General features: G+C 41.5%; 1 protein-coding gene across 1 annotated transcript in view; it reads left to right on the top strand.

Moving 5' to 3' along the window:
• The window catches only part of TMEFF2 (transmembrane protein with EGF like and two follistatin like domains 2), a 229,381-nt gene that overhangs the window by 209,615 nt on the left and 3,265 nt on the right, over positions 1-16,501 (top strand). Inside the window, exons 8-9 of the mRNA XM_075934210.2 lie at positions 9,233-9,356; positions 14,399-14,557. Coding sequence (XP_075790325.2) covers positions 9,233-9,356; positions 14,399-14,557 — 283 coding nt within the window. The remainder of the gene's footprint in view (positions 1-9,232; positions 9,357-14,398; positions 14,558-16,501) is intronic.

The following is a 16,501-nucleotide window of genomic DNA, read 5'->3' as shown; positions in this document are numbered from 1 at the left end:
GAGCAGAGCAAAGCCGCGGAGCACACGGCCAGCTGACAGCCCAGACACGTCTGGGCTGTCCGCTGCCCGCATGTTCCGCCGCTTTGCTTCCTCTCCCTGGTCTGCTGGAGACCAGGGAGAGGAAGGGCCCCATTCGTAACTGCGGATCCGACGTAAGTCGGATCCGCGTAACTCGGGGACTGCCTGTACCAGTAGTGCATAATATGACATCAAGTCAAAAGATCTCTTTATTTTTATGTTTATATTATTTTATTCTCAAAATCACTGAGTAGTTGTCACTGAGTACAGATTGAAACAGGTATACCTTATTTTGTATCGTCTTTTCTCCTGTTTGTGTTGTAATGAAAACAGATTGATGCTTTTCACAGTTTCAGTAAGAAAACTGAAGCACTACATGACAAATTAGCCAAGCAGCTGTTTTCAGCATCCTAAGAAAATAATTCCAGACTAACACAAGGATATTGAAAACAGCTGCTCCTCTTATTAGTACACTGAATACTTACCTTTCTTTTCATGTAGAAAGTGTCATTTGTCAATCTGCTTCATTCCAACACAAACAGGAGAAAAGAAGATACCATCTTTCAGTCTGTACATCAGAGCAGCTATCTTTAGTGATGTTACAGGTAAAACAATAGAATATTTAACTATTATGCCATTATGATGCTATGTCATTTTATGATCTGTCAGTAGTAATGCATAATCCAGCATGACTTGACATGGTATGACACATTGCATTATGCTCTGCTATTACAAACATGTCACAAAAATTGTCAAAATAATACAAAGCTGTTAAAAAAAACTCATGTAACATAAATACTGAAATAGAAAATTTATTCTGAAACAGAATTTTGAATTTTTTCTACAGTGAATTTGTTTGAAATAAAACATTTTGTTTCAGGGAAATTTCATTAAAATCAATACAAATTCAATAAAAAGTTGGTTTTGTCGAAATGACATTTTCTGGTGAAAAACTGTTCTGAAGAAAAATTTCCAGCCTGCTTTACTAATAAGCTAGATCTGTGAGTGTGGGGGAAAGTGACATTTCTTTTCAAATTAAAAAACTGAGCTAAATTCCAGAAGCGTCAAGAATGTCACATGCTTAGAGAAAGAAACTATCGATTCTACAAGCTGAATTTTTCATCTTTGGTATTTCTATTTTATTTCCATCTAAATTTGGTCGTAGCACATATCAGCAGAAGTATAGATTCCATTATTTTGATGATCATAAAGCTTTCCTTTCCACATAGTTGTCTTCTAATAAGGATATATAGAAGGTTTGATAGCCGAAGATGAGTTATCATACTTAATGTTACTGCAATTTAATTAACTTTGAGCGCATCTGTAGTATTGCTCTCTGCCAGCAAAAAAGAAGTATGGGTTTAAATGTAAGCTTTGCTCTCTGTAGATATGAGATTGGTGCTGAAGATGAGTTCTTCAGTTTAGTGATATAATCTGATTAGTTTAGACATAATATATGCCTGTAGTATCTGCTTTTTGAATAATCACAAATTATGCTGGGGAAAACCCCATTATTTCTTCTTTTGTGATGCCTGGGGACCTGTTTTGTTCAGTTATTACCCCCAGGCATCATAAAATCTTTATTTCATCAGTGGGCTAAATGTTAAAGAAAATGGCTTTGCTTTATGGGTCTTATTTCAGTAATTATCATTGAATGATGAGCCATGAATGAACCACACATGACAAATGTTAGTCTCATTACTTAATGCACCTCTGAAAGGTGCTCTGGTAGAGCCATGCTATGGTAATGAGTATTGGAACCTAGACTGTCTAGAAATGATTTTGAAAATAAAAGAACATTGCAATGTTTTGAGGGTTTTTTTTAATTGCACTGATTTTCGCAGCTCGTCAATTTGTAATGAAACAGCTTTTAGTGAACACTTTATTTTTGGATTTGGGTCTCCTTGAGTCTGTAAAAATGAATCTTATTATCTGTACCGTGAAAAAGATGGCACTACATAGAGAAGGTTTGGGGTTACATGCACAAGAAACCACACTAATACTAATCCTGGAACTTTCCCTTGCAACAAACCCTGTTGCCAGCTTTGTCCACAAATTCACTCTGCAGATAACATTATTGGACCTAACCAATTGAGTTATAAGATCAAGAACACATATTCCTGCTCATCCAGAAATATAATTTATGCTACCATGTGCCGAAAGTGTCCGTCTGCTATGTACATTGGACAAACGTCTCAGACACTTCACCAAAGAATCAATGCCCACAAAACAGATATCAGACAGGATCACAAAGAAAAAACAGTTTCTTGCCATTTCAACCAGAAAGGACATTGTCTCAATGACTTGATTACCTGCATCCTGCTTCAAAGACATTTTAACACCAGACTTGAAAGAGAATCCTCTGAACTGTCATTCATGCTTAAATTTGACACTTTACGCCTAGGTCTTAACAAAGACATTAATTATCTTACCCATTACAAAGATAGCTTCCCCAATTATCACCTCTAATATCATTAGCTCACAGACATTTACCTCCCCCCCTCATCCCCTTTCTGTTCTGAAATTTGATTTGTCTTTTTCATATGTGTTCATTTTTTTGATTGTATCCTTTGGTATATATGATCATGCCAATTTTCTTCCACTCTTTGATCTGAGGAAGTGGGTCTGGCCCACGAATGCTCATCACCTAATGAACCATCTTGTTAGTCTTTAAAGTTCTGCATAGTCCTGTTTTTTGTTTAAGAAATATTCTGGTTGAGAAACACAATGCTCCCATGTCTCACAATTGTTAGAGAATTTGTTAAATTGTATGAACTCTGCTTTCATCCTGTCTGCAATGCTCTTCTGACTTTTGAATAACTTAAACTGCAGATCAAACAAGAAATGAGGTTTTCTACCACTCTGTTGCTTTATGCTTGATAAGATAAAGAAAGGAAATCTTAAGAGCTCAATAGCTAGCTGCTTTAGAGAAGACTCTAATCAACAAAAGAGTCTGTGGATGATTCATTTCTAAATTTCATGGTTTCCTCCTATCTGGATTAAAAGATAAAGCATTATATGGAGCATTCATAAATCCTGGGCTGTTCCATTTCTGATCCAGTCATACACTCCCCATCACAGTATTACACATATGGATTTATGGTTTATTGGGCCGAGCTTATATTTTTCATGTGCCGTGGGGCTAGATGCACTTCTTTAGAGAGGAGCGAAAATGTACTGGTTTCCAAACAAGACATGACAACACAAGGAGGAAAAATTCCTTCCTTCTTCTACATGGAAAGTGTTTGCTGTCCGCTGTGCCCTGAAACAATGGAGAACCCTCCATAGATTCAGGGGGTATGCCTTTATCCACTTCCAACACAGCCAGAAATCTTCCCCAAAGCTAATGCAGACTAAATTCCTTTCCTGCTTCAGAAGGTATCCTACTGGTGGAGGAAGTCCTAGCATGGTAGTGCTGCCAATAAATCAGAGAGAAGCAGGGATCCTTGCATTAGTAAGCTTTCACAGGGCCACCCAGGGTATGTCTACACTACCCCGCTAGTTCGAAGTAGCGGGGTAATGTAGGCATACTGCACTTGCAAATGAAGCCCGGGATCTGAATTTCCCGGGCTTCATTTGCATAAGCGGGGCGCCGCCATTTTTAAAACCCCGCTCGTTCGAACCCCGCGCAGCGCGGCTACACGGGGCTCGAACTAGGTAGTTCGGACTAGGCTGCCTATTCCGAACTACCGGTACACCTCATTTCACGAGGAGTAACGGTAGTTCGGAATAGGAACCTAGTCCGAACTACCTAGTTCGAGCCCCGTGTAGCCGCGCTGCACGGGGTTCGAAGCAGCGGGGATTTAAAAATGGCGGCTCCCCGCTTATGCAAATGAAGCCCGGGAAATTCAAATCCCGGGCTTCATTTGCAAGTGCGGTATGCCTACATTACCCCGCTAGTTCGAACTAGGAGGGTAGTGTAGACATACCCCCCGAGACAATTCTAGACCATCCACAAACTTCCCAATAGCCACAAAGCTTGGAGTTTAAAAAAAACTGCTCTCTGGTCTTTTTTTGCAAGGACACAAACCCCACTCCTGGCAGTGGGTGCTTCAGTCTCAATTTTAGACAGGAAATACTTGTGTCCAGCACCACAACAGCTGACACCTTTTTCTATTAACAGGGGTATTTTTCAGAGGAGTAGCCATATTAGTTCATGTCTGCAAAATAAGGACCTGTGGCCCCTGAAAGACTATCAGATTTGTTTGGGCATAAGATTTTGTGAGTAAAAAAACCACTTTGTAAGATTAATGGAGTCAGTTGCAGCTGACGAAGTGTTATTTACCCACAAAACCTTATGCCCAGACTCCTCATTTTTGCAGGTATTATTTTATTACTGTAGCCAGGCTCAAGAGGGAATCTTGGAGCGTTTTTTTCTCCCATGAGGCCCATTGTGTGTGTGTTCTCCTCAAAAGGAAAATCTGGGCCATGCAAGGGAACTATGCATTGCAATCCCTAATATCCTACATTGGTTCACCACCAGCAACCCTTCCAAGGGTAAAATAGCTCTATCACAATGGTACCCCATGAAGGGCTCAGTTTAGGGCCTAAATAGAGAGAGACTTGTATTAAAATATGTATGTATGTTGTGGTGAACAGTGATGACAATAATGTAGCAGCTTCTCCCCATAATATCCTCAGGAACTGCCTGTAATCTACATGACCAGGCAGGCTAGTGATGCTTATTTCAGTGCTAATTACAGCTCCATCATTCTCATCAAGATGGTCTGGAGTATGATGGCACCATAACAAGTAAACTGTACTGCTGGGCAGAGAGGAACCTTTGAAAGATGTTGACACTGCAGGTACTCTGCACTGTTTGTACCAGAATCCCAGGCTTTGTGGGCAGGCCATGTTTCTAGCTCTTCCTTCACTGTGGCAGTTTCCTTGCTCAGTCAAGAGAAAGGAGGCTATTTCTGCATCCTCTGCCTGGTGCACGTTTTGTTGCCCTATTTTTTTACCCCCTTGCTGTGGCTTTTCCTACAGAAGGGGAGAATTTAGACCCAGAGTTGCTGGACCACTTTTGATAGTGGGAGTGCTATGAGCCATTGAACCAAACTATAAATCCTGGCTACGTCTACACTGGCCCCTTTTCCGGAAGGGGCATGTAAATTTCACCAGTCGTCGTAGGGAAATCCATTTAAATAAAAATGTCCACCGCTTTTTTCCGGCTTTTAAAAAAGCCGGAAAAGAGCGTCTACACTGGCCCCGATCCTCCGGAAAAAGCGCCCTTTTCCGGAGGGTCTTATTCCTACTTAGGAATAAGACCTACTTCAAAGTAGGAATAAGACCCTCCGGAAAAGGGCGCTTTTTCCGGAGGATCGGGGCCAGTGTAGACGCTCTTTTCCGGCTTTTTAAAAAGCCGGAAAAAAGCGGCGGACATTTTTATTTAAATGCCGCGGGGGATATTTAAATCCCCCGCGGATTTCCCTACGACGACTGGTGAAATTTACATGCCCCTTCCGGAAAAGGGGCCAGTGTAGACGAGCCCCCTGTGTATAATGTACCGGTAAACCATTTCAAGTCAGGGGATGCTTCAGCACTCCCACACCCCTAGTTTCAGCACCTCTTTTTAGTCCTGTATTCTAATATATCTTTACAAAATCCTAACTATGAAAAAGGGGGTTGCATGTTCTAGTAATATCTTTAGTTTTTCCACTCATTGAGGTTTTCTGGGTGTGTAGTTTGCCATTATCTCTTTTAAGATAAGAATACTCAACTTTATTAGTGCAAGTTGTGAAGATAGCAGAATTCTCTTTGGACAGTAGTGATGAGAAAAAATGCATTATGAAAAATTGAATCATGGATCTGCTATACATGTTTTTCCCAAAGGCAAGATAATACTTAAGCATACCTAATACAAGCACAGCTGTGCTACAGAGCTGAACATAAATTATCATTGTTTTATTAAATCCAAGGAAAATGCAAATCCTTTGTTATTGCTTAAATTTATTTCTGTCAATGTCAGGTATCTATCATAAGATCTATCCTTCCATTATTCGCTTGGTTTTCTGGATAGCATTATTATTATTTTTGTTCAAATATATTTTAAAATATCCCTGGCATACTATAATATTATCGTTGTAACACTGTAAATTTGCAGAAAAAATCAGCTGTAACTATTTCACTAGGATCAGAAAGTACAATTAAGAGCACACTCTGGCTACGTCTACATTGGCCCCTGTTCCGGAAGGGGCATGGTAATTTTTGAAATCGCAATAGGGAAATGCGCGGGGGATTTAAATATCCCCCGCGGCATTTAAATAAAAATGTCCGCCACTTTTTTCCGGCTTTTAGAAAAGCCGGAAAAGAGCGTCTACACTGGCCCCGATCCTCCGGAAAAAAAGCCCTTTTCCGGAGGATCTTATTCCCACTTCGAAGTAGGAATGCACAGGGCAGCCAACAGATTTCACCAGGCCCTGGGCAATGTAAGAGGGCCAGTTTCAGGCCCCCAGAAAGGGTAGGGCCTCAGGCAGAAGGGGCGGGGGTGGGAGCTAGCCTTCCCCACCCATTCCTTCAGGGCCGCCCAACACGTGCTCCCCTACTTTCCAGCAGCAATTTATAGGACCTGTTGCCATTGTAATGGTGGCTGGGAACCCTGGGTCCTTTTAAATTACTAAGCCTCCGGACCGCTGCCTATTTTGCCCCCTCCTGTTAGGATTACCAGATAGTTTCACAAAAAAATACCGAACACAGCGGGGGAGGGGGGGGAAATTGGTTGAGCAAAAAATAAAAGTTGTTGACCAAAAAAAAAAAAAGTCACCACCCCTTCAAATTCCCACGCACTCCCCCTTCCCCCGCCAGATACAGCAGGAGAAGAATGTCCCAAGTGGCCTTCCGTCCAGTGTTTTCTGGGGTTTTTTACCGGACTCTTGGTAACGCTACCTCCTGATGGCAGACCTGGATATCCATCATTTTGCATTGTTCAGTCTGCAGAACCCAGTGCCCCCAGCCTATGTGTAAATGTGGGCAGGTGGGAATTAGGCTGTGTGTTTTCCATGCCCCTTTAGTGTGACGTCTCCCTTTCTCTCCTAACCTTTTGGGGAACATCTACATTGCAATAAAAAATCCATGGTAGCAAGGGTCAGGGCCTACGTCAACCGGCTTGGGCTCAGGCTGCAGGGCTAACAAGAGCAGTGTAGAGGTTCAGGCTCTGGCTGCACCCTGGACTCTGAAAACTGATGAGGGGACATAGTTACACTGTAGTGCAAGCCCAGGTCAGCTGAGCTAAGCTCTGAGACTTGCTGCTGGAAGGGGTAGATGCGTTGCAATTAGACATATCCCTTGGTGCTAGACCAGAAGAGATCTTGGGCTCCCTCATGTGTAAGTCCTGCCTTTGTGTCTGGCCTTGCATCAGGGGACATGGACGGAGAATAGTCTCCCACTTCACACCCACGCTAGGAACAGATAATCTGACATTCTACATATTTTTTTCAAAAGTACGGCTATATGTCTATGAAGTATGCTCCAAAATCCCTAATCCAGATAGGACAGCTTTGAATGTATTTATCAAGTGTAATTAACAACTTGATGTTCTACCAAATGAGAGTGAGTATATTGCAGATGGTGCTTAGGCATTTAACCACATTATGTAAATGTTAAACATAGATCCGTTTCAATCTAAATTAATATTTGGAGCTTTCAATTTACTGACAACATTGGGGTAAATATTTTCTTTGATTCACATGTTCAGTGCCCATCTAATGCTTGTGGAGATATACATGTGCATATTGCAAAAGACTATATAATAATGTTGTACTTCTCATCCAAGGATCTCAAAGCACACTGTGACTATTAAGGAATGTATCCTTACAAGCCCCATTAGTGAAGAGAAGCTAGATCATTTAAAGAGAAGCTAGATAATTTCATGGAGGTTAGGTCCATAAAAGGCTATTAGCCAGGGGATAGAAATGGTGTCCCTGGCCTCTGTTTGTCAGAGGCTGGAGAGGGATGGCAGGAGACAAATCGCTTGATCATTGTCTTCGGTCCACCCTCTCTGGGGCACCTGGTGCAGGCCACTGTTGGCAGACAGGATACTGGGCTAGATGGACCTTGGTCTGACCCAGTACGGCCGTTCTTAGATTCTAAGAAGGGAGCCCATTTTACATATGTGGAATTTGAAGCACAGAGTTTTTAAGCAACCTGTCCAGTGTCACTCAGGAAGTCTGTTACTGAACTGGAAATAGAAACCAATATTCTTGAGTCTTAGTCTTGTGAGTGTATTCTACTGAACGTAGGGCTAGATGGGACCACAAGAGTTAGTTATCTAGTCCAGTGTGTCTCAACCTTTTTTTATATAAAGTATCCTTTTAAAAAAAATGAGTACTCCCAGTACCTACAGTTTTCAGACACACACAAAAATTTTCTACCATTGCAACACATTTGTTTAAACAACTTAATCGTAGCCAATTTTTGGGTGTAAAAAATACAAAAATAATAAAGTGCTGTAAAACTTAAAACAAAAATTTAATTATCTCCAAATTTCAGCTGTGTTGATGTACCTCTCCCCCTCCCCCCAAGTAACCCTGAGGGTACTTGTAGCACCGGTTGAGAAACACTGATCTAGCACTACTCCCTCCCCAAATACAAGATTTGTTATGTCTAAACCATCCACGCCAGATGGGTATCCAGCCTCCTTTTGAAATGTTCTATTGTCCTACTTTTCTTACTGTTAGGGAGTTTTTCCTGGGATTTAATCCAAATCTTTTATGCTGTAGTTTGAACCCATTGTCTCGAGACCTGCCCTTTATGGCAAGAAAGAACAGCTATCTGCCATCTCTTTTATGGCAGCCTTTCCAGCCTTATGCTGTATGTTGAAGTTCCAAGGAGAGCTATTGAAAGGATAACAGATATTAGACATTTTTCATGGAATATTTTGTGATAATTTTTTTAAAAAATAGTGACACTGGGATTTCTGGCCATACAGTGCAAAAACCTAAAAGGAATTAGATAAGCAAAAGAATTGTAATTGCAATAGCTTATAAAGCTCTGCATCCATGCTAGGTGATTTCTGTCATATTCCTGTTTAAGCAGAGATTTTTGGGTTGCAAAATCACATTAGTATTTCTTTCTTTTACAACTAAAGAGGAATTTTTCACCTCTTGCTGTTTTGAATTATTCCTTTATTGTACCTTGAGCTCTTAATGCCATGTTTTGTCTCACCTCACCTCACAACGTACTTCCAGGTTGATGTTCTTTTCACCTGTGTTCACAGAGAATGCAAATAAATTGGAAGAAAGTGCCAGAGGGATCTATATTCCTTGTCCAGAACACTACAATGGCTTCTGCATGCACGGGAAGTGTGAACACTCAACTAATATGTTGGAACCATCTTGCAGGTAACACTTTTTCTCCAGAGCAGGTGGTGATAAGCTGAAGATGTAGAGTTGCTAATATGTGTAATCTAGCTACAGCGTGGAAAATAATTATTAGGGCTATCAAGCGATTCTAAAAATGAAGTGCAATTAATCATGTAATTTAAAAAATAATCGTGATTAATTGTGCAATTAATCTCACTGTTAATAATAGAACACCATTTATTTGAATATTAGGGATGTTTTCAAATATATTGATTTCCGTTACAGCATAGAATACGATGCTCACTTTATATGTATTTTATTACAATTATTTGCATTGTAAAAAAACAAAAGAAATGGTATTTTTTCAGTTTCCCCATTGTGAGTACTGTAGTGCAATCTCTTTATTATTAAAGTCGAACTTACAAAAATAGAATTATGTACCAAAAATTCCATTAACAATAAAACAATGTAAAACTTCAGAATCTACAAGTCCATTCAGTCCTACTTCTTGTTCAGCCAGACAGATAAGTTTGTTTACATTTGCAGGAGATACTGCTCCCCACTGCTTGTTTACATGTCACCTGAAAGTGAATACAGATGTTTGCATGGCACTGTCATAACCAGCATTACATATTTACATTCCAGATGTGCTGCAGTTTTAATAGGCCCCTTTATATTTCAACTACCATTCCTGAGGATGTGTCCATGCTGATGGCAGGTTCTGCTTTATAATGATGCATATTCATTTTTATCTTCTGAGTCAGATGCCATCAGCAGAAGATTGATTTTAATTCTGGTGGTTTGGGCTCTGTAATTTCCACTTCGGAGTGTTGCTTTTTTAAGACTTCTGAAAGCATGCTCCACCCCTTGATTCTCTCAGATTTTTGGAAGGCACTTCAAATTCTTAAACCCAGGGTCATGTGCTGTAGCTATCTTTAGAAATCTCACATGGGCACTTTTTTTTGCGTTTTGTCAAGTCGGTAATGAAAGTGATCTTAAAATGAACAACATGCTGGGTCATAATCTGAGACTGCTATAACGTGAAATACATGGCAGACTGTGGATAAAAGAGAGACAGACGTATACAATTCTATCTCAATGAATTCAGTCACAAATTTAATTAATGCATTACTTTTAATGAGCATCATCAGCACGGAAGGGTATCCTCTGGGATGATGGCAGAAGCATGAAGGGGCATGCAAATGTTAGCATAACAGGCATATAAATACCTTGCAATTCCAGCTACAAAAGTGATATGTACCCTCCTGTTCTCACTTTCAGGAAAACTTATAAATGAGAAACAGGCAGCAGCATCTCCCATAAAAGTAAACAAACTTGTCAGTCTTAGCAGCTGGCTGAACAAGAAGTAGGACTGAATGGGACTTGTGGTTTCTAAAGTTTTACATTGTTTTGGTGTTGAGTTGCAGTTATGTAACAAAAGGAATCTATGTTTGTAAGTTTCACTTTCCCAGTAAAGACATTGCAATACAGTACTTGTGTGAGCTGCATTGAAAAATACTATTACTTTTGTTTATTTTTACAGTGCAAATATTCGCAATAAAAATAATAATCATGTAAATGAGCATGGTACATTTTGGATTCTGTGTTGTAACTGAAGTCAATATATTTGCAACATGTAAAAAAAACCCCAAATACGTAATAAATTTCAATTCAGATTCTATTGTTTAACAGTGTGATTTAAAACTGCAATTCATCATGATTAGTTTTTAATCACAATTGATTTTTGAGTCAGTCGCATGAATTAATTTGTCAGCCCTAATCATTATTAGCCAAAACCTCTTGTTTGATGGCGCACGTTCAACTTAAATTATGCAGGGCAATTGCACTGACTTATGCCACAATGTCAATGTATTATAAAAACATGAAATAGCCTTAAAGCCTGTTTTAATATTTTTTAAAAATGCACCAGTTTTTCCTTAACTTGTAGCATTGAATCTGGTAATCCCTGATATTTCCACAATGGGCAACCCTTTAAAAATGAAGAACTGGGTGAAAAACAACTTCCCCTAACAGCTGTGTGTTCAAGGTTACTTAAGAAGAGGTTTGGGGTGGAGGAGGAAACATTGCCCAGACTTCCCTTCAGCAAATACAGTTGCATTGAGGTGATTAGAATTGCACATTAGCAGTTCCTACGTCTGCCAAGTCAATGTGGTCGGGGCACAGAGATGAAATGCACATTTGCTGCTGTAGTTTTCAGGCATACAAGGCTGAGAGCTTGGTCATCAGGCAGTTCTTTAGAGGCTCTCCATGGAGGATATCTCCTCCTGCAGATCTGCCCTAGATCCTGTGGTCCTTTTTGCTCTTGGCTGCCCCTTTTTCTCCATTCTTCCACCCAACCGTACAGTGTCCTCTCCTTCAGCTGGTTTCCAGGCTTGGAGGTGGTTGGCACAGAGAAGTGGTTACATGCCGCCTCTTGCCCTAACCTGGAGTACAAAGCTCAATGAGGACCACCATCATCTCTAAGAGAAGGTCCAGGCAAACTCTCCAAGCTTCTTATGGATGCTATTGCCATTGACCTGAACGGTTTTCTTGTGATGCTGCCCTGCTCCCATGGCCAGCAGCACAGGCGCAAGTCCAGGGGAACAACTAAATTCCCCTTTGTGGGAATTCAGCCAGGGAAGAAGGAGGATGGGGAAACACCCAGAAGAGAGGCAGCCGTTGTGTGGCAGGGTGGGCGGAATAAACAGGGATTTTAGTGGCTGTTGGGCAAATAAGTAAACAATATGTTTGTTTGTGGGGCCACCCAATCACAGTGCAGATGGCACCCTTATTATTGTACATCACTTCTCCTTCAGGGGGTCATCTGCCTCAGAGTCCAGCGCTAGTTGGAGATTGGAGAATACATTTTAGCAAGTTCCAGCAAGGGAAAAATACCCAGCGTGGGTTATTTTTAGAATTTGCATCCCAAAGCGCAGGGAGTTCTAGCTTCGCTGGGATATGAGGCTCTCCAGGAAGGGTCTCAGCACCGTCTCCTTCCATTGAGGGCACTTGGAAGTGGAGTTGAGGGCACTTGGGCCCTCTCAGGAGCCCTTCGGCATGAGTCAGGATTTGGCCCTACAGCCCCTTGTAACAAGCTTCTCTCTCAGACTTTGTCGCACATTAGCAAATAAAACATTTTCCCAACCCCTGCGACCACTTTGCATTGCTGTGGCACAAAGGAAATGTAGACTCAGCAGGCCTGGCCCCCAGGGCTCTTTCCTGCACAGGAACGTCCTACAACAGAGCTACCGCAGCTACTCCTTCACCTCTCTCGTTGCCAGAGGAGTGCATTGCTGTACGCGCGCATGGTTGGGGTTCCCCTGAACCCTACTGACTCCTGCTTGGCCAATGGCTGCATTCAGGAAGCTCTGCCCTGTGCCTGGGGACCATCCTGGTGCAGAGCAGTGCAGGGTTGGGGGAGCGCAAAAGCCAGTCCATGTGAAACCAGATACATTCAACTTTCACAGGAGGTCCAGACAGTTCATAGTGAGGGTGAGTAGCACTGGAATGAGCTACCAAGGGAAATGGCAGACTCTCCATCTCTTGAGGTCTTCACATCCAGACTGGTGGCCTTTGGGAAGCTATCCTTTAGCCAAATGTAATGTAATGTAATGGCCTGTGATTAGCTCCCCTCATGGACCTGTCTGTCCATGAACTCTGTGAATCTATTGGCAATTCCCACTGCAGAGATGGGGTCGAGGAGCTAAGGAGACAGCTGAGCCTTGGGGCTAGGGTTGTAATAGCAGCTGTAAAGCAACTGGACTTAGGGGTGCAGGGGGTCACTGTGTTCCCCTCCCCCAGCACCTGAGCAACAGGCCTGGGGCATGGTCCAAACAATCAGGCTCTATGAGATTTGCAGGATTTTGCCCTGTATAGATAGTGTGGGGAAAGAAATAGCCAAAGAGTAAAAGAAACTGCCCTAGAGGCAAACAAGTGTCAGCAAAACCAGATCTTTTTCCAGACAAATGTGTTGCATAGATTGATGAAAAATGTTAATTAAACCAATGCCTGATTTACCTGTGAATCAAGGAAAAGCAACTATCCCTGCACAGTCCTCAGCTGTTCAGCACACTCATTTATTTCTCCTACCCTTTGTCTCATAGACTAGAAGATCTTTAGGACAGAGACCATCCCTTACGGTGTGCTCATTTATAATGCTTAGCACAATAAGGTCTAGATGCTACCTTCATCCAAATAGTCACCTCATGTATAACATCCAAGTCTAGGTTCCCTGGAAGCTGAGTGGTTGGGCGGCCACCCAGGAGAAATTCAAAGGTTGCCCATCTGATGAACAGGGTGTCCACAGTGCTAGCATCTGGCAGCCTGTGTTTTTAGTGGTGGTGCACATCCACAGATGCCTTGGTGCATCTAACAAAATGTATTCCATATGTGGATGGAAAAATTAGAGGGAACATTGATCCATATGTATCTCATTTCCCTCGACATTTGGGCTGGGTCTAGACTGGCCAATTTTTCCGGAAAATCAGCCGCTTTTCCGGAAAAACTTGCCAGCTGTCTACACTGGCCGCTTGAATTTCTGCAAAAGCACTGACTTCCTCCTGTAAGAAATCAGTGCTTCTTGCGGAAATACTATTCTGCCCCCGTTCAGGCAAAAGTCCCTTTTGCACAAAGCTTTTGTGCAAAAGGGCCAGTGTAGACAGCTCAGATTTGTTTTCCGCAAAAAAGGCCCGATTGCGAAAATGGCGATGGGGCTTTTTTGCGGAAAAGCGAGTCTAGATTGGCACGGACGCTTTTTCGCAAAAAGTGCTTTTGCGGAAAAGCGTCCGTGCCAATCTAGATACTCTGTTCCGAAAATGCTTTTAACAGAAAACTTTTCCATTAAAAGCATTTCCGGAAAATCATGCCAATCTAGATGCAGCCTTGGAGTTTGTGAGATAAAGCAGTCCCTGTGTGGTCTGGAAGTATGATCTGTATCCCATTTTATTTTAAAAGCCCACACAGTGTTTGCCAAGCAGTACGTTCATATACAGAATCTCCCTCTCAATCAGGGGCATTGGTTGTCTCTCTGCTAAAAGGGAAGCAGGAAGTTTAAGTAACAGGCTAAACATCTTTCATTACAGGTGTGATGCAGGCTACACTGGACAACACTGTGAAAAAAAGGACTACAGCGTTTTATATGTGGTTCCGGGGCCAGTACGGTTTCAGTATGTCTTAATAGCAGCTGTGATTGGAACCATCCAGATTGCTATTATCTGTGTAGTAGTCCTCTGCATTACCAGGTCAGTACCTCTGTGTTTCTGGGATAGAAGAAAAGGGATTGTTTATACCCACTTGATTCTCCAATTACACAGACTAGTACATTTGCACTCGGATAACAAATCCCACTACACAGACTAGTACATTTGCACTCGGATAACAAATCCCACTTATTTCACCAAAGTAGGGGATAGAATTGTTTGGCGCCTGTGCTGATTTATCAGTCACAAGTGTATTTTCAGTACCAATTTAATCAGACTTAGGCCACACCATCCAGCAAATGAAGTTTCACATTCTATAGTCAGATGTTTGGCCAAAATATTGTTTGTATAAATAACAGGAATATAAATGAGGCCACTGGATCAGCAGTTACTAAATACAATTCTTTCTAGCTGTGTCTGTGTTTTTAAAGAACCCATTGTTGTAGCACCATTCCAGTAAAGCACTTTTTGGCATGTGCATAACTTTAAGCCAACGGTAATAATAAGCCACCGTGTGCTTTGGATGGGGACCTAGATAAATATCCAGGTGTAATGTTCCATTTTTGTAAATGAAGACGTGCTTATTAGCATGGAGCCTGTGGCCTTGAGGTACTTCAGAATTAAAGTGTGAAGTGTGTTGCTTTCCCTCATATCCACAGGTGCTACTGCACTTTCGCACTGACCCAGTTTCATTGCTTCTGGAAGAGCTCTGGCTGTCATATTTCTCCAGGCTTTTGTCAAAATCACAAGGTGAAACTCATTCAGCCCTCCTTTACCTCCACCGATAAATCAGACAGAAAAGGAATTTATTTCTAAACAAAAGATAGGAAAATAACACAGGGGTATTAAAGCTCTATAGAAAATAAAAGCTCTAATATGTCTCAGGGTCCATGTTGCACTGTCTGGTTAGACAACAAGTGCAGCATTTGCTCCTGGAATAGACAAAACAAAGATTATAAATCTTCCGTGGCCGAAATGCATAAAGCAAAATCATCAGCAGAAGCTCTGAGCTGCTTTCTGGCCAAGCTGAGTCCATCACGTCTACTTCCTTTAACAGTAGATGCCAGAAGAGGCAATGAATTATATTAAAGTGTTTTGGGGGACCACGGAGATCATTCATAACCAAAATACAGTGTACATAAAAAAGGAGATGGAAAAATAACTAAGAAATGGGAAAATGCACCATGTCATTTTCTTTTAGTGACTAGTTTTTTCACCTTCAGGCAGTCGTAACAGAGTAGAGGCAGAGGAGAAAAGATGAATCCTTCCTACTAAACAGATTTACATTAGAATCTACAGTCCTGCATTACAGATAATGTATCTATGGATATTTTTAAAACATATTAGCTCTTCCCTCCATGTTCTAATCTGGTTAATTTATAAGTTTTTGGCTTTTTTCTATAAAGCATATGATTATGGAGGCCAAACCCAAACTTCACATAACAATTTGGGCTTCATTTCAACTACAGACATGTAAGTGCCCTAAGACAAGTACATGCCGCTTGCAACTTCCACAGCTGATTTGCATAAGTATGGCATAGCACACATGGGTATATTGAGCTGAACTCCAGGACATCTCAATTCACAAACTCTTCAAAGTAAGAAAAACAATTAAAATACGCCTGAAAATCCTTATATGGGAGACGTAAAACTAGAACTAATCAGCTTATCTTATGGCCACAGGGGCCAAATTTGCACAGGGGCCGAATTTGGCCCTATGTGTCTAACACTTGCACCAGTGAGCCATTAACCACTATTATTATTAATCATGTATTTGTCATTATTCCAATCATGCATAGGCCTGTGGAGGGTTCCGAAACTGAGCATTTCTGAGAGGCACTCACAGCCTTTGGCCCCTACTGAATCTAGGAATCATGTTAGTGCTCAGCATGGGTCAGGACTGAGACACGGTCTTCTCACTGAACATCTTCCAACTTGAGAGACAAGACAAAGAACAGTGTAGGCGAAGGAGGGCTTGGAAATGGG

The sequence above is a fragment of the Pelodiscus sinensis genome, chromosome 7 (assembly GCF_052426305.1).
Source record: "Pelodiscus sinensis isolate ZL-2025 chromosome 7, ASM5242630v1, whole genome shotgun sequence".
Classification (NCBI taxonomy): Eukaryota; Metazoa; Chordata; order Testudines; family Trionychidae; genus Pelodiscus; species Pelodiscus sinensis.
The sequence above is the reverse complement of the archived record's forward strand: the minus strand, read 5'-3'. Positions and strand labels throughout refer to the sequence as shown.